Raw genomic sequence first — 22,950 nt, 5'->3', positions numbered from 1 at the left:
GAATTATTTCTTTTCACAAAGGAAGAGAAGCTACCCAGAATAGAATCCATGAGTACCACTCATCATTATAACTGAATTAAGAATAAAAACAACTTTCTCCTAGGGTTTAAGCACAGGATCTAGGTGCAGACTAACCACATTTAGATTTCCGTCACTCCACTAACTAGTTGTGTGAGCTTGGGCAATTTGCTTAATGACTCTCAGCCTCTATTTTCCTTATTTGTAAAATGGTAATAGTAATAATATATAACGTCGTAATGTTTGAAGAATTGGTAGTGTATTAATTATATTAACAGGATAATAGATAATGGGATAATATAAGAACTATCCTGTTAGTAAAAGAATATTAATAGGATAATATATAACTGTTAAAAATAGTTCTTAGTAAATGGTTGACTCTATTACCATAACCATTACAGAGTACTGGGGAATATAGTGATAATTTGATATAAGGCTACTCAGAAAATGTCACCATTCTCAATTATTAAGGTTATCCCTCAAGGAATCTATCCAACAATTCATTTTTCCCCCAAACTTTAGTGATTAATTCAGTTTAGCAGTTAATTAACTAATTATTTTTTCCTGAATAGACTTTAACTTAACTCAATTGGCTGAAACAATGGGTTTATATGGACGCTATCTACAACAAGAATATTGCCTAGTATAAATGTCTGCCTTTTAATGTCTTCTTGGTTTTTTTTCCACATTGACTTTTGTCAATATATTTTGGCAAGTCAATTTCAGTAGGGCAATGAGCTAGAAAGTCAGTGACACTGGGTAGAGGCTAGACAGATCCTGGGCTTTGAAGTCAGAGCCTTCAGTCAGAACTGGCAAAAATATGACTTTCATACCATAGCTCCTCTCACTCCCATGGCAGACATTAGTAGTCAATCTCAGAACTCCTCTGTTTTCTCAGAGCCTCAAGTAGGCCTTATAATCTGCACTAAAGCACTACAGGCAGCCAATACTCTTTGATTGGATTTGGCATTGTAATGTGGAACCTTCAAAATGCTTAAGCATTTACTTTTCGGCTTACAAATGGCGAGACCTTAACACATTCCCATACTACTCTCCACTGAATTTCCCTTCTTAAAAGGAGGATAAAACAGCAACTCACCTTAACTGCATTTAACTGTCATGCAGACTATACAATGCAAGCACCGACTACTTAATATTTCAGTATGATGCAGTCAACCTTGCAGGCAAATAGAAAAGCTTCAGAATGCTCTACCCAATATTTCCTGCCTTGGATTTTACACTTTTCTTAAATGCAGAATTGTTTGAATATCTCAGACATCTGTATATACATTTTCTTCTTGTTTCTTCCATGATGCTACCTTAGTGCACTGCAACTGTCATGTGTGTAGGAGTTCTTCTACTAGGAGGTATACACTCTAGGTAGATATAGGTCATTATGGGTACTTTGAGGGACGAGGTTCTCCCCCTTTTCTTTTGACTTTCAAAACAAGTTTTCACATACAATGTGACTCAATCATAATGCTAATACCTACCCAACAAGTTGTGAGGATCAACTGAGAATGTTTTTTTTTGGCAAGTGCCATACTCTATTAGCTATTTTTAATTCTTAAATGAAGGAGAAATCTGCACATGTATGTCTTGGATAATCAGTTCCAGAGGGATGGAGAACTGGTTAAGGCTTATTTCACTGAAACACAAGAAAGGGGAACTAAAGACCAGCATCCCCTCCTTTTCCTTTTCCTGCTGGGATCTCCTGCAAGACTCTCACAATTCAGTAATAAAGGTCTTGAGAAAACAGTGGCCCACCTCAGGTCACAGTCTGTGCCGCAGGGTTCAGTAATGGGTCCAGGCTGGGGCAGCCGATCGCATCTTTGATCAGAAACAGTAAGCTGATCAGATTCCCTGGTGCAAACAAGCTTTCGTTTCCTTTCCCCTAAGCAGAGAGGGAAAAAAAATTATTCAGGGAAAACAATCTATTCCATAAACTATTTAGACCCCGGATTGGCAAGCATTTTCTCTAAAGAGCTAGATAGTAAATATCTTCAGAGCATATGATCTCCGTTACACTATTCAACCCTGACCTTACAGGGCAAAAGCAGCCACTCAAAGTCAATACATAAACAAAATTGGCATGGCTGTGTTCCAATAAAACTTTATTTGTAAAAGTAGGTAGCCCGGGCGCAGTGGCTCACGCCTGTAATCCCAGCACTTTGGGAGGCTGAGGTGGATGGATCTGAGGTCAGGTGTTCAAGAACAGCGTGGCTAACATGGTGAAACCCATTCTGTACTAAAAATACAAAAATTAGCCAGGCATGGTGGCATGTACCTGTAATCCCAGCTACTTGGGAGACAGAGGCATGAGAATTGCTTGAACCCGGGAGGTGGAGGTTGCAGTGAGCTGAGATTACGCCACTGAACTCCAGCCTGGGTGACACAGCAAGACTCCATCTCAAAAAAAAAAAAAAGAAAGAAAAGAAAAGAAAAGAAAAAAAAAGTAGGCGGTGGGCTGGATTTGGCCTACTGGCTGTGGTTTGCTGACTCCTCATTTAGACAAAAGAAAACAAAATAAATAACATATGCTATGACTACTAAAACCATGCCTCTGGAAAATTACAATGGCAGAGGTGATTTTTGCTTGGTTTTACACGTGTACAAAAATTTCTTAGGATTAAGAAACTAAAATTTCCTGAATCCCTTAAAAAGTTCAACTTCCCAGTCAAAAATAATCAGACACGTTCAAAGAAAAGAGATTGGAGAATGTATGTAAATAGAAGAGTTTTCAGTTTGCATGTATTTGGCTGTTATTTAAAAAAAAAAAAAAAAAAGATAAAAAAACTTCTCAAATCCCCAGAACTCAAATTCAAAGCAGATACCTTGGCAGGGTTTACTGCATGCTTGCCACGGCCCATGACTGTTCCAGTAAAACTGCTGAGGTTTATCTTCAATTGGAATATTGAAAGAATAGCGTACATCGGGGTTGTATAACTTTCCCACCGACAAAACCTAGAATGTGTGGACAAAACAGAAAGGAAGTGGGTGGGCTTGGTGATGCCAAGCAGAAGAAAAGGGTGGTGGGCCCATGGACAAATTTTCACCTGAAGCAAAAGTTCTTGCTCAATGCGATCTGTTGAGTTAATTCTTTCTACGGCAGTCTCGGATCCACTGTACTCTACCACAGCATTCCCAATGCGGATTTCCCTTTTGGCCATTGTGACAACAAAGTTTCCATTTAGCAAGAATTCACCTTTACTGCTTGATAAAGCTGTAGGTGAGGAAAGAGAATAATACATTGATCTGCTGTCAATGACTAGCTGTTTGAAATATGAAGTAACATCTGGATAGGCAGAGAGTCGCTGTGCACAGAGTGGGGACTTTTGAGCCAGACAGGCATGGTTTCAAGTCCTAAGTTTGCCACTTGCCAGCTGTGTGGCCTTGGGAATCATTTTCCATCCATCTCCATTTCTTTATCTCTAAAGTGGAGATAAAAGCACCTACTCCCTCGTGGTATCTGTGAAAAATAAAATGTAACCTAGTGTCCTAATAAACCTTGAGCTTGTTATATGAGACTCACAGTTACAGAATTATAGATGGAAGCAAAAGTGTTGATATGATTTGAAAATATGTATTAGTGAACTGAACCCTTATAAAATTGATTCCTACACAAATCTATATATATTAGAATTAGTCAAGCCTGATGAATCTTTGTTAAGTCTTCTTTGTTGGACAGATGTTGAAATTTGAAAATCCATGGTTAATATGATGCTCAAAGGTCTCCTTTTCAGTGTAGCTCACTGTGGTAGCCAGCCCCAAATACGGCCCCAATGAGCCTTGCTGCATGGTATTCACACTATGTGCCATCCCCTCCCACATTCATTAGGAATGACTGCAATCACTAGGATAATGCAGGAACAATAGAACCTGACTTCTGAGGCAAGGTCAAAGGCACTGTGTGGCTCTGCTTTGCTCTTCCTTGAACCTCTGATTCTGGAAGAAGTCAGTTGCCATGTTTTGAGGATACTAAAGAACCCATAGAGAGGCCTGCAAGTAGCAGGGAAGTACTGATTCCTTCTGCCAACAGCTTCTGAGTGAGTAATCTGGGAAGTGGTTCTCCAGCCTTAGTTGAGCCTTCAGATAATACCATATTCCTAACTGCCATCTTGACTGCAATCTCATGAGAGACTTCAAGCCAGAAACACCCATATATGCTGCTCCCAAATTCCTTACAAGAGAAACTGAGAGATAGGATATATTTGTTGTTCTAAGCCACTATGTCCTGAGATGATTTGTTACACGTAAAAGATTAATACACCTACACAGACCATTATTTCTAAACCTGCAACTGCCTCCCATTGTTAGCACAGATTACATACTTTCTATCCCCTTTCTCACCTGAATTTTTCTCCATGGCACTTTGTTTATACTCTCTCTTCCCAAACAAGAATGTAAGACCCATGATAGTAAGAAATGTTGGGATCGTTTTATTCACTACTATATCCCAGTTTCTAAAAGAGCACATGGCAGGTGCTTAGTAAATATGTATCTTTGGGGAAGAACGAATAAATCTACTCTGAATCTTACAAAAGATGAAAAAAATCAGTGATACTGAAAAAGTGATATTGGAGAACTGCTTGAATCGAGTGCCAAAATGTTGGCCAAATGAGAACCTGGCAGAGTTAGACCAGTTATAGAATCTAAAATAGTCAAACCCACAGAAGCAGAGATTCCAGTGGTAAATGACAGGGGCAGGAAGGAGGAGAGGATGGGGAGATGCTGGTCAAAGATACAAAGATTCAGTTATGCAAGATGAATACATTCTGGAGATCTAGCATACAGCAATGTGACTATAGTTAACCTTACTGTATTGCATACTTGAAATTTGCTTAAAGGGTAGATTATAAGTGTTGAAAGAAACAAAGAGAGTGGGAAAGAGAAAGAAGAAAGAAAGGAAAAGAGAGACAGAAAGAAAGAAAAGGAAAGACGAAGGAAGGAGGAAAGGAAAGAAAAAAGAAAAAAAAAAGGAAATAGTAACTATGTGGGTGACAGATACGTTAATTAGATTGGTTTTGGTGATTATTTCACAATGTACAGGAGTATTAAAAAAACTTAAGTTGAACACCTTAAATATATGCAATTTTTATTTGTCAATATCCCTCGATGAAGCTGAAAAAAGAAACAGGAAAGAAAATTGATAAGGAGGATGAGACAACAGCTGCTTCAGAAGAAATTATTTATTTATTAAAAGGTCAAGAGAGCTTATTGGGAAAGTAAATAAATCTCTAGAAAGCTTTTCAAAAATTGACTCCCTTTCAGATTTTACTGTTAAATTCAGACTTTCAGTCAAGAATATACTACTTTGCTATTATGTGACTTGATATGAACAATGTATGCAAAAATATTTATCAATTGCTTTATTCTTTTTAAAACCTTGACATGATTGAAAAGAAGATGTAATTTTGTTGAAGGTCAAATAAAAATAAATTTATTTTCACAATTTTGGATTGATTTCTCAAGATAAAATCTCAATCATATCTTTTCCTTTTAGTATTTAATACAAAATTTTGATAGCACTGCTTTTTTCTCTCCTGGTACCACTGCTCCTTATACATCCTCCTGAGTATTGGGCTTGACATGAAGCAGGTATTTAATAAAATCAGAGCTACTTAAAATGTGGGCTCTGAACAAACACTAGAGAAAGGTCCCCTTACCATCTGTAATTTGTGCAAGAGTAGCAAATTTTAGTAGTAAGGATGCCCTTGAAAGGTACAGGCCATATACTTAGGTGAATAAAAGGAACAAGGACATTTAACACACAGATGGCAAATAATTTTCATCCCCAGTGCCAATGTCAATCATTTGGTACCAGTTGCCCAAGAAACCATGCTGAACATGATTCACTGATAGCATCATGTCTTAGCATCATATTGATGATATCTGTCTTGGTTGTGGAATGAGGAGTGGCTAAGATGACTGAGGTATTAGCCAGATCCTAACTCATCTTTCATTGATATAGGTTATCTCACCAATGTAGGTGACACATTATCTTTCACCACTCAGGAGAGAAGCAATGTGTACATAAAAGAGGTTCCAAGGATTTAGGTTAAGTAAATATTATACCCTTATGTGGATATTAAAGAGGCCTGAGATGAAGCTCTGAATATTTATGGTTCAGCAGCAGTAGGATCCTTATTTTCATAGACATGGGAACCTCACAGAGTTCATGCAATTGGACACTACTGATGCAGGGCTACTCGTTTCAGGATTAGGAATTAACTGCATTGAATTCTGTTCCTAATCCAGCACTTCCTTTACCAGAATTCTCACCCATGTAAACAATATTTGGTCCCTAGAGAAGAATAAGGTGCCTTCATTTGAAATGATTGGAAATAATGTGGTGACGCAGGGAAAAGTCAAGATTAGCTTTTAAAAGGATAAAATACCCTCCAACTTCTTGGCTCAAAATCCTTTGGTAGTCACCGCTACCTATAAGATAGTTCAACCTCCTTAGCATAACCTCCCTGTAACTTTACAAATCTTATCTTTACCTATCTTCCTAGTCTCACCGTTCACTCCCACCAATAAACCTAAATTTCAAGTCCTGTATATTTCCAGGTCAGCCATATATCATTCTACATGGTGGCAGTAAAGTGAAGTGGTTAAGTGTGTAGCATCTGAAGTCAGACCAATAAGGATACCAATCTTTCCCATTTTATATTTGTAACAACTTGGATAAATTACTTAACCTCTCTAAGCCTCAGTTTCTTCCTCTGTATAATGAGTTTCTTATAGGATTGTTATATGGATTAAATAAGAACCCATATGAGCTTTAGTTCCTGGCAGATCAAAATGCCTTTGTATGTCCTGTCCCCTTATCACACCTCTCTAAGGTAGGGTCTATTATAGAAGCCTAATTTATGGGTGAGAAAAGCATAACTTAAAATAGTTAATTTCCCAAGGCCAGGTGGCTCCTAATCATGGAAATCCATCTCTAGAGTCTATAAACTACAAAATTTTCCAAGAAGGGGGTCAACAAATGTTTGTTAAATGAGTAAATGAGTTCATGCATTTGTTCTCTTGTATACAAATAGAAACTAAGTATGTTTGTGTTGTAGATTTTCTTAAATGTAAATTGTTCATTTTGTTAGACTGCATGAGCCCTTGAGCAAAGCAGCCATTTAAAAATCCACTTTTTTGACTAATAGACATTGGAAACTACCAAAGGTGGGAGGGTAAAAGGAGGATAGGGGTTGAAAAATTATCTATTGGGTACAGTGTTCATTATTTGGGTAATGGGTACACTAAAAGCTCAGACTTCAGCACTACCCAATATATGCATGTAAGAAACCTGTAGTCCTTAAATAAATAAAATGATAAAATAAAAATAAAAATTTACTTTTATAAGCCCAAGAGAGATCCCAACCCATAGTAGGTGCTCAATTGATGATGCTGAAAGAATAAGTGATTGATGGAGTCTGACACTCATGACAAGGAGGATAGAGTGCTTCCAGCCAAATGACTCTTTTTCAGTCAGTGTAAACCTCTGACAACCTTGTCTTGCCTGTAGCTCCTGCAGCGTGAGATCCACCAGCCATGAAAGAGGCAGGAGTTTCAATGGGTCACTGAAGCTGAGGTTGTTTAGGTTGTTTCCGTGGCACCTCGGGCATCCTGAGGCTGCTCCCTAATGCGGGTCATTCAAATGGTGACAGTATGATGAGCTGTCAACAAAATCACCCAATTCTTTCAAATAAGGTTGCATGCTAGTTACCCAGCTGATGTCTTGCTAAAAAGGGGGAAGTAAAATGTCCCATGCTGGTTCTGTAAATCAGGTGATAATCCAGTGTGGTCATATGTAAAGAGTGATAGTCTGTTCTGGGTTAATTTGGGGGGCTTTTCCAATGTCTCCAGGCTTCCTTTCATGCTTTGCTGACTCAGGGTATTTCACCCTTCAGTGCATATTCTTTATTCCAGTAGATGTGAGTGGGGAGAAAGAGAGGAGCACAAATGATAAAGGATTCCTCTTACGATCTGCCCTGATAAACGGTTTGGCCACAGACATCCTTAAAATCATCAGATGAAAAAAAAAATTCCTATTTTATCTTGCACCGCATGGATTCCCATCTTCCCATTGCCACAATTAATCAAGAGCTAAGTGCACTGGAGACAAATAAGTATCACAGAAATGGTTACTTTTTCTTCTAAAGGGATATGAACATGGTGGCCCTGGGTACAACTTGGCTTTAGCTGAACAGGAGGAAGGGGTCCACGTGAAAGGATGACCTTTGACAGGGAGGCTTTCTGCTTTGGTACTTTGTGAAACAAATAGTTTCCTGAAAACAAGAGCCTAATGCCCAACCTCCCACTAATGCGATTAAGGGAGCTAATTTCCTGGGTTGGTTTCCCTCCCATTGCACCCATCAGAGCTGGGTTGCTACAAAAGGCCCTCTCTCCTGGAAATCTCTCCCTCCCAGAATACACAGAAAAGTATGGCTTGGCTCACATGAAAAAACACACACACACACACACATAAGGGATAAGGATGAAGATTGCTTTGCTTAGCAATGGAACATCTGTGACTGGACTCAACGCGAGACCCAGTGTGAGTTGTAAAACCTTCTCAGTGCATTTGCTGCATCTTCCCTCAAGCCAAGAGTAAATATTTACACACGCCAGACTTGATGACAACATCAAATTCTTCCTAACTTGTTGAGTAACCACTGTGAGGTTCAAAGGCTCCGAGGTCTTGACTTTCACACTCAGTGGACTGTGACTTGCAATGTAGGCTTGCACACTTTTCATTTGCTTCTAGAGAGACTTCCTTATGCCAACAGGTGACTTTCCCATTCTATTCCATTAAGGAGCCATAACTGGTTCAGACTGCCTGTCCCAGATGACAAATCTTTAATTTTGTTTTCATTCTTTACAAGGAGATTAAGAAACCTCCAGTGAATAATAAAAGGTTATCAGGAGGCCCTCCCTGAATTCAGGTGCTTGATGTGCACTCATTAAGTTGAACTGAATTGAGGCCACCACTTGGAGGGAGATTATTTTTCCAAGAAAGAGAAGAATAGCAGAGAATCCTTCTCTCTTTCGAAGAGAAGAAAGGAGCAACTCAACATAGCCTTCAGGTCTCAGGAAATTAATTTATAAAGCAGGCTGCATGCGATGCTGTTTGATTTAATTAGGAAGTAGTAAGGACACAGCAGTCACATGCTCAAATTTATAACCAAGTGTACAAAGAAAAATAGTTGCCCCATTCTGCAGCTGTTCAAGGAGAAATGAAGGATTCCCCCCACAAAATAATTTGAAAACAGTTCCCCCAGAACTTTAATTGTCTTATAAAGTTGCCACTCATTTGGATATTTGGGGTAGTGAAAAGCTGATGTCGTCATAGAGTAATTAATTCCAAGCAAGGCTTTACGGCCCCTGAAAGAAGAGGTCAATGTACATTTCCAAGGTAACCTCATTCTCCATTAAGCGCACAGTAGGTATTCATTAAAGACAGCATGGACAATGGCTGTTCAACAATTCAGCAATCATTTGCTTCGTACCTATCATATGTAGGCTTCATATCAGTAGCTGAAGATGTAAAGACCCTGCCCTAACTTTAAAACACTAGTGGTAGTATAATAAATATGTAACTAGTCGTCTTGTCATCTCAGTTGATGACAACTCCATCCTTCCCATTGCTCAGGTTTTGACCTTGGAGTTTTGAGATTCCTTTGTACCTTTAACTCCTTTATTTCTCTCACACACTATGTTCAATCCATCAGCAAATCATATTGGTTCCAACTTCAAAAGATATCCAGAATCTAACCACATACTGCTCCCATTGGGGCCAAGCCACCAGCATCTCTCTCCTGAATTATTGCAATGATTTCCTAATCAATGTCACTGCTTCTGTCCTGTACACTTCCTCCACCATGTCTTCTCAATGTGCCAGCCAGAGTGCTCCTTTAAAAATATAAATGCAGTAAGATCTCATTCCTCAGCTCAAAACCTCCAGTGGCTCCTGATGTCTCTGAGTCCAAGCCAAGGTTCTTATAATGGTTATATGGTTGTCTATGACCTAGTCCTGTTTAACCTTATCTAGGAGTGTCCTTTGTGTTCACTCAGCAACAGACACACTGCCTCCCTCTGTTCTTCCCTATTTCAAGCACTTTGCAATGGCTATTCCCTCTACCTGGAATGCTCTTCCTCTAAATAGTTTGTTATCTTGCTCTGTGATTCAAACATTTCAACTCTACTGTCCACATCTCACACTTGGTATCTCAGTTTCCCTCAGCCTGCTCTGATTTCTAGCAGCACTTACCACCTGTAACAGTATGGAGTTTTCTTATCTGTCAGGTTACTGTTTATTGCCTATTGTTTATTGTCCCACTAAAAAGTAATGTCCAAGAAGACACAAAATTTTTATCTGTTTTGTTCATTGTGCCTAGAACAGTGCGTGCCTGGCACATATTAAATAAGTGAGTGAGTGAATGAATGGTGATAGCAAATGCCATAATGGAGTCATGTATAAATATCATACTTGATTAGCATGCTTAGCTAAAGGCTCACTGTCTATCTATGCAGCTTCATGTAGACATTCCAAAATAGAGATATAGGCTTTAATTCAATTCAACAAATACTCACTTCCTGGCTCTATATGTCTAAATGCTTATATTAAGGGCCTCTATACTGGTTGAATTCAGATGAATAAATAGAGTTCCTGCCTGGATATTACAAGAAAGAAAGTACATTCATTTCTTTTAAAGATTGACTGCACAGCAAGACTGCTCTAATTTATTCTAGATCTGAGTGTAAGCCATGCTGCTTTTCATGGTTGGGAAGAGTTTTGTGTAAGGTGACCAGTTAAATCCCTTTCGGTCATGACTCTACTCTCCATGTCCTCTTTCTTTCAAATGGCAGTTAGGCAAATTTCACAATCACTTACAGAAATTTACATAAAAATAAATTAAAGTGAGACTGGGCTGGGCATGGTGGCTCATGCCTGTAATCTCAGCACTTTGGGAGGCCAAGGCAGGAAGATTGCTTGAGGCCAGGAGTTCAAGCACAGCCTGGGCAACATAGTGAGACATCATCTCTATAAATAAGAAATAAATAAAAAACTACTAGCTGTGCATAGTTGTGAATGCCTATAGTCCCAGCTACCCAGGTTGAGGTGGGAGGATCACTTGAGCCCGGGAGGTTGAAGCTGCAGTGAGCTGTGATCACACCACTGCACTCCAGCCTGGGTGACAGAGTGAGATCCTATCTCAAAAATACAGGGAAGGGAATAACACACATAGGGTCTTGCGGGATGCAGGATGCGTGGGCAAGGGAGAGCATCAGGAAATATAGCTAATGCATGCTGGGCTTAATACCTAGATGATGGGTTGACAGGTACAGCAAATCACCATGGCACATGTTTACCTATGTAACAAACCTACACATCTTGCACATGTACCCCAGAACTTTAAATTAAGAAATAAATAAATAATAAAATAAGATGGGACTGGGCTGAGCAAACTGTTGAAAATCAACACAGTGTCATTTTGGTATGTGTGGTTTAAATATAAGGAATAGGTATTAATTAATCATGCACCTAGGTTCAGTGAGAAAAGGATAAAATATCTGTATAGTACTGTTATTCTAGTAATGACTTAAGAAAAATACATGTCACCATAGAATCTTTTGCAATGAACAGGCATAATGAAATACTGAATAAGTCTACCAGTGGTCTGCTACTGGTTAGAGCTGATAACATAAAAATTAAGTAATGCTTCTAATAAAACATTTGCAAGTCAGTTCCCCACAGGACAGCTTTTTGAAAAGACCCAATGAGAGCAAGGATTTTATGCTAAAATTAAGAGATAAGTACTTTCAAAATTTGACTTGGGGCGTTTGTATTTTTTAAGATCCAGAGTAAATCCCTTGATATCAAATAATGCAGCTACCTAACTTTTCAATCAATACTCTGAGGGCATACGTATGAGGGAGAAACAATGATGAATTTTGAGATGCACTTATTTTATGCAAATCCATGATATCTGAAAGCTCTCCCTCTGCATGCCAGAGCAGGAAGGAAGTAGTATCTGGGCACTGCTCCATAGAACCAGAACTCACAAGTGGCGGGGCATCCCGTCTCACCTAAGTAGTTGTCATCGTCTGTTTCCCCTGAGAAACTGTGCTGCCGCACATCAATATTGGTAGCACCTGCTGGAATTCGGACCACAGTGTTGTAACCTGAAAAGAATTTAGCAGAAATTCAGTACTCCACAAATGGTTCACTTTTTCTAAGTATGGAATAAAAAGTGGACAACAAAAGAATAGAATGTATTCTCATATAATTCTATTAGGTGCCTTCTAGTCGATGGATAATCCACCATAACAAGACTGATTTTTATGCTCAACATCAATACTTTTCAGTATTACATGTGGTTAACAATTTTCAAACTTTGACCATATTCCTTCTCACGGTTCTTAGGAGCAGATTCTTACCATAATGTACTGTATTAAATGTTCCTGCCACTGTTTTGCATGAAGAATTATCGCCACCACAAACCCCACATTTATCTCTCCGGGCTTTTGAGTTTAAAACATGATCGCATCCAGCTTGCTTTTAAAAAGAAAAGATTTGAAATAAATGTAAGTATTATAGAGATTATAAAATGTCAAATAATGTGGTTCTTTTGTGTGCACTCAAAATGACAAGAAAGTCAAGTCCCTTTAAACTTGCAAAGGTTGAAAACTGAAATTATATACGGCCTTGCTATTTAAAATGTGGTCCTTGGACCAGCAGCCATGGGCACCTTTGATGTGGTCAGGAATGCAGAATTTCAGGACCCACCCAGATCTACTGGATCAGAGTTGGCATTTTAATAGGATTCCTCAGGTGCTTCATCTACAGATAAAAGTTTGAAAAGCACTAGTCTGTAAGTAAGCGCAGTAATTTTTTAAAAAATTGCTTAGGAATGAAAAAAAGGGCATAGGTGAGGACTGTATCTAATTAAAGAGCTCATGCCCCATCATAAGGGAGTTGCCGCTGTCCACTCCAGACTATTGCTGCCATGAGGGATGAGAGCCCTGTGTTGACATTTTTTCCCAATTTTCCAAAGAAGCTGGAAAAATTGATTTTATGTAAAATCCCATACGTTTAAATATTGGCTACGAATGCCAGCCAAAGTATGACCATGGGCCGCCAGTTTCAGGCCTGAGGCTCCATCGAATGGCCTCCTGAATTTCTCCCCATATTAACACAATGCAGCCACATACACTGAACTCTGAAACATACACTGACAATGACCAGAAGACCAGGAGAACACAGTCCACATTCTTGTCCATTTTGTTCATTTGTGTGAACTAATCTTTGAGGAAAAACCCAATGTGTTGCTGTGAAAAGGACAGATAAGGAAATCTGCAGTATAAGCTATTAGTCAGTGGGTGATACCCTTAGGGGTTCTTTCAATCAAATCCTTCCAACCAGGAACTCCAATGTGCTTTTGGACCACAGGCAAAACAAAAATAAAAACAAACAAACAAACAAACAAAAAACCAGAGGCATCATCTCAGAGCCCAACTGGATTAGAAATAATTTTTGACTAACGAGAACAGTGAAATGGTATCTAGCCCCTGAGAAATCACTTCTCTGATGCTTTGCTGTTTTCCAGAAGTTTCCCAATTTCCCTTTCAAGAATAATTAATTAACAGGCATGTCTCAGGTAGAAATGATCATGTTTAAAAATGCAAAGAGAAACTAGAGTGAGGCCAGCTATTCTTCCTGACATATTTCTCGACCTCAGCTATTCAATCTAAAAAATTTGCTGTCAGGAAGCATTTGCTTAAGCATTGAGGTTATAGCAAAGGAGTGTGTGTGCAAATTGTTATAATAAATTTTTAAGCAGAGGTTTTGTGCAAGACCCTCACAGAGACTGAAAATGTCAAGAAAAATCAAGGGCAATGGTTTCCAAACTTTGGCACAACGTGCATTAGAAAAAATGATACTAGGCCGGGCGCGGTGGCTCACGCCTGTAATCCCATCACTTTGGGAGGCCGAGGCGGGCAGATCACAAGGTCAGGAGATCGAGACCATGGTGAAACCCCGTCTCCACTAAAAATACAAAAAATTAGCCAGGCGCGGTGGCGGGCACCTGTAGGCCCAGCTACTCGGGAGGCTGAGGCAGGAGAATGGCGTGAACCCGGGAGGCGGAGCTTGCAGCGAGCCAAGATCGGGTCACTGCTCTCCAGCCTGGGTGACAGAGTGAGACTCCGTCTCAAAAAAAAAAAGTGATACTGATGATGTTGCTGATCCTGGGGCCACACTTTGAGAATCACTGCCCTGGCAATAGTGCACAGATATTAGCAGTTGCTATTCTATCTAGGAAGCCACAAACCACAGCTTGGCAGCGGGAAAACACAGTGAAGAAAACACCACCTGGGACTTACCCGGCAAAGACCCTGGACACAGATATCGTTTGTGTCCTGGCCACAAGGAGTTCCGTCTATCACTCTGTCTCGAAGCTGATAATAGGCCGTGTTCCCTGCCACTCTGCAGAACAATTTGCACCGGTCCTTCATCAGAACTGGAGAGGAGAAAGGATACAACCTGACTTTCGTGCTTGGCCTCGGTGCCAGCCGGCCAATGGCAGATACATACACCAGACACACTTACTTCCACTATACTTAGGGACCCAGCGCACATTGGGAAGCAGACCGTTGATGTTAAAATGCTTCCCGTCAAAGTGAGCACACTGTTCATCTCGGAAGTCTCGCTTCTGCTTGAGACATGGCTCCGTGTTGCAGGACTTAAATTTCATCCTACGTCCTACACAGTATTTTCCACCATTTTTTGGCCTGGGGAAAAAAAAAAAAAGTGAAGAGCACGCACACTGTATTATCATGTATTCCTCTGAACATCATTCCCTCATTCGTGACTTCCTGTCTTCTAGAGAAGTAAATCTAGGGTGGCAAATGACAGAGGAATGGGAAAGAGCCCTGAATCCTGGTTTTGCATTCCTGCTGTCAATACCATGATGCGTATAACCTTGGGTAAGTCACTTGACCTCTGCAAGCCTCCCCTATATTTGCAAAATTGAAGGTAGCTACCTTGTAGGCTGTTGTGAGGATAAATGTTAGAATGTATAGCTTAAAGTATGAGATAAAAAGCCTGAATCTGAATCTATTAGGCCACTTTTTGTTCCTTTTCTTCCCGACATTCACGGTGCTTCAATGTTAAAAATGTAGAAGGTGAAAGGTACCCAAGAGTGGTTTGGAATGCTCCCTATCTTCCTTTTGTACCTCGACATATTCACAGGAGACCATCAAAAACTTGTTCCCTCACACCTCCATTCATTCTGTCCCTCTACACCCTCTCTCCAGACAACCATTGTTTTTGTTTGTTTTGTTTCACAAATAAAATGGAATAATGGGAATGTGTTCATATTTTGACTAACGTAAGAGGAGAAGCAGGAAAGAGCATACTGGTTTCATTAGTTTTTGTGTGACGAGTGTATGGCGTACGCCTTGCAAAGCATCACAGTGCAAATTTAACCTCGGCATGCAACTCTGTGCATGTATATTCCAGATGTGATCCAGAGAGTAAATTATACAACACATCTACCAGCAGTCAGCAGCATGCCAAATTCATCATGGAAATGGGAAGATCACAGAATCATAGGAAGCTGAGGCTCACCCACCCAGGCCTCAAACAGCTCGGGTTTCAAAACTACCCTAGAACACCCTGAAACTGAAAGGGCATTTTTCACCTTTTTTCCTTTAGAATGAATCTTTCAGAGTAATCGGACTATAAAAAATCGGGTTTTGGCTGGTTTGTTTCAAACAGGAGTTTTGAGGAATGAGAAATATATCCCTGCTCACGAAATATAGAATGAGAGGTAGAAGGAGCTCTGGAGTTGGATCTCGGTTCCAATCTGGCCCTATCCTCTATCTCTATCCTATCTGGATCTCGGTTCCAAACTGGCTCTATCTGTGTGGCCCCAGACAAAGTTCTCAGTCTTCCTGAGCTTCAATTTTCCCCTTCTCTAAAATGAGTGTACATAGTAGATGCCAGAAAATGTTAGCTACTATGATAGTACATGTCAGCACTGCCCAATCTAATCTGATCTGATTCTGCAGTTGGCTTCAGCACCCACTCTAAGCACTGAGGCAGGACTCAGTGCTCCTGCAGCGTGCCCAGATCCCAAAAAGGCCCTCCTAGGGAAGCTTGTCCTAATATTGTTATAAATGTACTCATTCGATCAAAGATTTGCAACATAAAGTAAGAGCACCGGCTTTGCGGTTACAAGTTGGAGGGATGGACTTTGTATAAGCTGTCTCACCTCCCTGGGCTCTATCTTCACATGTAAAACAGAGATGATGCTGTGTACCTAAAAGGCTTGTTGTGACTCTGAAAAACTTAGCAAGAAGTCTGATCAACATTCACCATTATTTATCATACGGAGGACTGCATCTAGGGATGCAAAATGGCACATAAGACAGTCGTGTCTATGTCTGTCTGTTTCTGCATTAAGCACAATTAAGCTCATATACTGTATATCTGCACTATTCATTCAACCTGGAAAAGCTCCTTCATATCTTGTCCAAGACTAGGGAAGATGAGGTGCTTTCATACCAAGTAACAGGATGTTTAGAGAAGTACTTTGCCCAAAGGTCACACAGCTAACAAACGAGGAGAGTCAGGACTGGAATCCAAGTCTCCCAGAGTCTTCTCTGTGCGCGTCTGCTACATTATCTGCATGCTGTGGTTCAGTCTTTTTGTTTGTTTGTTTTCTTTTTCAGTGCCATTTAGAGATGCAGAATGGGTTTCCTAGATCCAAGCCTGTTTCTCAGGAACAAGGCACCCCAGTCTCATGCATAAAATATCACAGATTATCCATGAATAATAGAGCAGGACCGTATACCTGCTCAGGTGAAACTTGTTTTAAATGTACTACAAGGAAGACCCCCTTCAATTTTTCCTCCAGTTGAAATTATCATTATGGAATCTTTTTAGATGTCCCAGCTGACTATGGTGGATCAATCATTTATTTATTGCCTGAAAGTAACTCATATTTCTTTCACTTTGAACATAAAGTTTTTAAAATTGATTTTTTTTTGTTCTCTTATATAACAAGTCTTAGCTGATTCTTGAACTTTATCAAATGCAGTAGTTCTTCGGACTGCAAATAGTTATGACTTACAGGTGGCTTCCCTTCAGATGGTAACAGTTTCCACCTTTGCTTGCTTTGACCACTATAATATGGCAAGTAGTATTTTGGGATTTATTTTTATAAAAAACATTTTTTATAAACACACAAAAAATACTATATGTGAGAGGCAATACTCCTGATGGTTAGAAACATGGACTCTGGAAACAGAGGGTTTGAATCCCAGCTATGCCTCCTAATAATGATGCAATCTTAGGCTAGTTGCTTAGTCTCGCCAAGCCTCTGTTTGCTTGTCTGTAAAAGGGAGATGGTACTAATATCTACTTCATAAAGGTGTGGTGAGGGTTAACTAGATTATTACATTCAAAGCACTTGAACAAAGTGTGGCTTACAGTAAGTGATTAATAAAAGTTTAGCTATTACAAGATTTGGCAAACTACCATCCTGTGGGCCAAATCCAGCCCGCCACTTATTTTTGCATGGCTTGTTAGCTAAGAGTGAGTTTTACATTTTAAAGTAATTGAAAAAAAATCTTAAAAGTAGAAGATTTTGGGACACATGTGAACTATGGGAAATTCAAATTTCAGTGTCCATAAATAAAGTTTTATTGGAACATAGCCACACCCACATTGTCTATGTTTGTTTCTCCGTGTATCAGTAAGGTTGAGTAATTGTGATGGAGACCACATAAAGTGCAAAGCCTAAAATATTTACTATTTGGCCCTGATGGAAAAGGTTTCCTGATCCCTGGACTATTCTTGTGTCACGGTGCTACGTTCCAAATTCTGTCACTGACTGTACTGAGAGGGGAGCCCAATCCCACTCTCCCTGACCAGAAGCTCAAGACCTGGCCTCTCTTTCAGGCTGTCTCCCTTGAGACAGGCCTCTTTCCATATCAAAACTTGGTCTGCAAGTTGATTTGCTTTTACGTAAATGCAGGTTACAATTTTTTCCTTAATTATGGACATGACTTTAACAAATATAAATTGGCCTTCTAAACTATATATGTTTCCTCTCTCCTAGGCAATGTGACTGTTGCCTCATTTACATGGACTATGTAATAGAGAAAGCTTTAGCCAACCAAACTCATCTTTCAGCAAGGGAAAAAAATCATTTTATAATTTAATTATTTAACTGAATAGGAGTATTTTTCTAGGTAGGCAAATATTGAAAATAATAGGAAATATAGCTTTAAAAAATAGTAACCACATTTCCCAACTATTAAGATCCTTTTAAAATACTGAATGTCAAATAGGGATGGGAAGGGTTTAAGGAAATTGCTAGAGTAATTCCTATTATGCACAGCCAAATTGGATCTTTCTTTCAAGTACATATTACACAGCCATGCCTGTTGATACATAGAAAGGAAATTCAAGATGATGCATGACCAAAACTGTAACGAAATTTTTGCAGAGGTCATCACAGATACAGTCTATTCTCAAGGAAAGCTAAACTATGGTCTGCAAAAGGGTTTGAACAGAAATCTCAACTTCTACGTTTATGTACAATGAATTAGGGTAGGCAGATTTAGGGTTGGCACAAGACATTTCTAAAGATATAACAGGCAGTCCCAGAAGGTAGTGTGATTCCTGTGCTTGGAGGTTTTTAAGAAGGGGCCTGATGGCCAATTATGGAGAATGCTGAAAGGCTATTCAAAGATTAGATGGGATGGGGCGGGAGCTGTACCAGCCCATCTTTAATGATCTTTCCAAATGGGGCAGTCTATGAAACTGAATTCTTTTATGTGTTCATTAGTTAATCGCTCTTCCACAGTAACCAATTCTCAACATTTCGAAACAAGTTCATCCCAACCGATTGCCTCAAAAAAAGCCTTGCTGTAATACCTTACAGCCAAATGAGAAATTCATTTTTTGGATGAAATAGACATATGTCTTGAATATGTTTTTAAAGTAAGATTTCATAAGCAGTTGCTATGGAGAGAGCCTAAGGGGGAAATACTAGTTCACAATCTTTTTTTTCTCAAATTTTTGAGTTTATTATTTTCAAATTTTAACCTATCTCCTAATTTAAAAGCAAAATAGAAGCATTGGAAAAAGAAAATGCTGTGCCTTTCCTGAGGAACTGATATGATTTTTGTTTTTGATAGACTGTAACAATTCTACATACCATTTTGTTTCAGCCACAAGGAAGCTCTGAGCCAAATTGTGAGCACAAAACAAGTATAGGGCCCAAAAGCCTGAAAATACATCTAGTTCCAAAGCTCAGTCTGGTTTTGGTACTGTAAGTTATATTTTGGTGGTTCTGATTTTAAATTTTACTCTGTTATACACTTCTTATAGGCCGGGAGACCATATAATTAATTGCCCAATCAAGAACGTTCTGAGAGTGAAAACGGGAGCTATTAATAACTCCTCCAGGGCAACAGATAGAACGAGGGACTGTTGTTGCAAACCAGAACTATGATCATCTTATCTGTAGGGCATGGATCAAAATTGAGATTAAAAAAACAAAGCACCTAAAGACAAAATATAAGGGCCCCACCTGTAGCACCATATATACCACTTGAGACCAAAATATCTTGTGACCAAAATTAGAAAGCATATGGTCTCTACAGCTTGCTCATGGAGTAGAGCATAATCTCATCTTTTTTGGCTTTTATGCTTTCAGGGGGGAAAAAACTCCTGAGAATATACTATAAAGTCTCTGGATGCTAAATAAATACACTCTTGAATCAGATAAATACTGTGAAAAAAGACAAAACAATCCAGTGTCCTTAATAGAGACATACCTTGTACCTTGGGTTCTAAAAACAGAGTACTCCATTATATTGTAAGGGCTCGTCAAACTGACAAAAGGCATATTCCCAGTGAGGGGGGGCAGCTGTTCCCCTCAAACTCCCTGAGAAGCGTGACAGCAACCACTTCTACGTTCTACATAATGAACCATCTGCTCTGTGAATTTCTCTGAACAAGCTTTTAAACTGAGATTTGGATCTGATTTTCCCTTTTCTGTGTTCCTTTCTCTTTTCAAATTGACTCCCCCAGAGCCATTGTAACCTCTGTATTCAGAGGCAGTCTCCTTCCTCAATTAACAGGGACATCCTAAAGTGCAAATAACTTGGAGGAGTTTTAATGAAATGATGTCAGTGCTGACACTCAACTAGGTGGTTTTTTTTTAAAATAAAAAAAAAACTCCCATAGCAAACAGCAGGGACAAGGACCTCTAATTGAGGTCTTTAATGATTGGTTCTTAACTTCTGAATGTGAGGATCTTTGTTGCACTTTGAAGCTCAAGATCCTTTTCTGCTGAGATCTTTACACTGGGTGATTTTCTTTGTCTAGCCCATTCCAATTATGGAGTGATTTATCTCTCTCCACTTTTCACATTACTTCTAGAATTGCTCAAGACTTAAAAAAGTAATATTTAAAAAAAGGCCAAATACTTATTTTGAATGGAATATTCTTGAGTCAAAAATGTTTTAAGTGCTTATAAAGTGGTCACTGTTTGCAAGTTCATACCCTCATGATAGCATTTACTATAAACTAATAACTTTGCTCAACGTAGCCAACAAATAGTTTTTAATATGTAAAAATTCATCATATTAGTTGTTACAAGATTTTCTTTTAAAGCTTCAACACCACCAGCAACAAGGATGTATAGCTGAGTTTAAAAAGCAGTATGAAGCTTCTTTTATATTATAAATACTTATTTTATATTATATGGTACTTATATCATATAATACATATTTACATCCACAATCTTTTCTAAAAGTCTGAAATGACACACACCCAATTTTTTTTAGTGATTATTTCTCATGGGGAATAAGCAGGAAGTAGGAATAGTGTGACAACTTCTAAAATATTCCATATGTTTGTGTCTGAATCTTTTTAAGCATGATCTATATTTATACTAATATTTTAAAAACTAATTCAAAATATAGGCTATATCGAAAATCTAAGGCTTATTCATTTTTATCAATAGCTACAGTGTTAGTTTTATGGAACAGAGTCTATATCTCATAGCCCTTTAGTTATCTTCCTTGTTGACCACTACATGGATATGAAATAAGGTTGGGTTACGAACAAAAATGAGTTAAAGTAAATTAATCATCATCTGAGATTTGTAGTACAGAGTATTTAGACCAGGGCTTGCAAACCAGTTGCCTACAGCTATGTTCTTTTTGATTCACACAATTCAGATTTTTCATAGAAAAGATTTGGAAGCTGTGCCAATATTAGACTCTTTTCTTACCTCTGAACAATCAGCCAGACCTGAGTAGTGCCCTGAATTTGATCTCTACAATACAACTATTGTATTACCCTAGCCTACTTAGTTCCTTTACTTCACCTATTTGCTTCTCAGTACAATAGAGTTTGCTATCCATGATCTAAGCTATTAAAAATAAATGAGACTGCTAGAGGAAATCATTTTACAAAATCCCAAAGCAGCTAGGGTCTTCAAAGTGGTTGTGGGTTTTTACATTGAAAAACTATCCCTATAGATTTCTTGGTTCCCCAGCCTAAATAGGTTCCATGGCAAGTCTGAGAAAGTGCCATACAAACTATTACTTACTTTTACTTACCTATTATTTTCTATTCCTTTTCAACTATGTATGTCTTAGATCTATGTAAAATTGGATGCCATTTTTCAAAATGAAGATAGCAATTTATTATGCATAAACAGGCTTCCCCAACCCTTCAACCCACCCCACCCTACCCATGTCTGCTATGACAAATGCTGGGGGAAAAAGTCCATGGACTTTATTTAAACATGTCAGTCCTGACAAGGTTAGGCTGGTAGAAGTTGCCATGGTCACACAATGAGAATTATTCTGAAAGGCAAGAGACTCTCAATCTGTAAAATGTCAGGTTGTAGGATGGGGACTTCAGCTGTCTCACCTGTAATACAACTAGATTGATTAAAAAAGTAATTTCTTATCACAGAACACATTATTGGTGGGAAAAAAAAGAAAAAAATAAAATAAAAAGTAATTCTTGATTTGGGGTCCCAGGTCCCTTGAGGTCTAACTAGAGGGAGTATATTAGTATACAAACTGGATGAAAATGCCCAATGTTTTTGTTTCCATGTGAAAATCTATCTAGTCACTCCATTAGTGTGCTATCTTAAGCTCTGAGTGTAGCGGGGAGAGTGAGACCTGCCTGATTGTCAACACTGGGAAACAGACCAATCCCCAAACCATCATCTGTTTGGTAGATAAAACTGTGAATAACAAAGGATCTTGAGAGAAAAACAATAATACAGGGAGACGTGCCTGGGAATAGACTTTGGGTACCGTGGGTCTAAGCAGCCCTTGAAGTTTATGTTCTTTCTAGCTCTCTAATTTGGAACGTGCTCTTCATCCACCAAAATTATTCCCTTTAGGAATCTCTTGTTCCTGACACACCAATAATAACACTTATACATTCTAGGACTTACTCTGGTCTGTTGCACTCTCGAATGGCTGTTTTGATGCCCCCTCCACATGTTCTGGAGCAGGTTCCAAAGGGACTCCAACTTCCCCAGGATCCATCTGTCACAGGGACATCCATTTCTTTGGGAACACAAAATCCATACTTGCAGTGCTGTATTTAATAAGGGGAATAGTGAGGGAGACTTGGCGCTATGAGTTGTTACAGGACTGGCTGTCCTTTTAAACACACCATACTTTAATTATTTTCCATGTGTGGGTTTGAAATGCTGCAGATTCATCATCTATATGAATACTAGAAACTATAGGGATTTTAATCTCACACTTAGTGATTTTAGGCTGGGTCTTCCTTTATAGCTTGCTTGAATAAAACTGGCCAGTGACTGGCTCCAGGCTGACATGGTAACTCCAAAGGCAAGCTTCAAACGGCTCAATTAGTTT

At 39.0% G+C, this 22,950-nt stretch overlaps 1 protein-coding gene across 7 annotated transcripts in view; it reads right to left on the bottom strand.

Moving 5' to 3' along the window:
• The window catches only part of ADAMTS9 (ADAM metallopeptidase with thrombospondin type 1 motif 9), a 174,314-nt gene that overhangs the window by 105,203 nt on the left and 46,161 nt on the right, over positions 1 to 22,950 (bottom strand). For all 7 annotated transcript variants that reach the window (XM_007984895.3, XM_007984897.3, XM_007984894.3 and 4 more), the window contains 8 exons: positions 22,518 to 22,663; positions 14,627 to 14,808; positions 14,401 to 14,537; positions 12,457 to 12,574; positions 12,106 to 12,201; positions 3,075 to 3,241; positions 2,853 to 2,982; positions 1,786 to 1,912 (listed from right to left, as the gene is read on the bottom strand). In XM_007984895.3, coding sequence (XP_007983086.2) covers positions 1,786 to 1,912; positions 2,853 to 2,982; positions 3,075 to 3,241; positions 12,106 to 12,201; positions 12,457 to 12,574; positions 14,401 to 14,537; positions 14,627 to 14,808; positions 22,518 to 22,663 — 1,103 coding nt within the window. The remainder of the gene's footprint in view (positions 1 to 1,785; positions 1,913 to 2,852; positions 2,983 to 3,074; positions 3,242 to 12,105; positions 12,202 to 12,456; positions 12,575 to 14,400; positions 14,538 to 14,626; positions 14,809 to 22,517; positions 22,664 to 22,950) is intronic.

Source organism: Chlorocebus sabaeus, chromosome 22 (genome assembly GCF_047675955.1).
Source record: "Chlorocebus sabaeus isolate Y175 chromosome 22, mChlSab1.0.hap1, whole genome shotgun sequence".
NCBI lineage: Eukaryota > Metazoa > Chordata > Mammalia > Primates > Cercopithecidae > Chlorocebus > Chlorocebus sabaeus.
The sequence above is the reverse complement of the archived record's forward strand: the minus strand, read 5'-3'. Positions and strand labels throughout refer to the sequence as shown.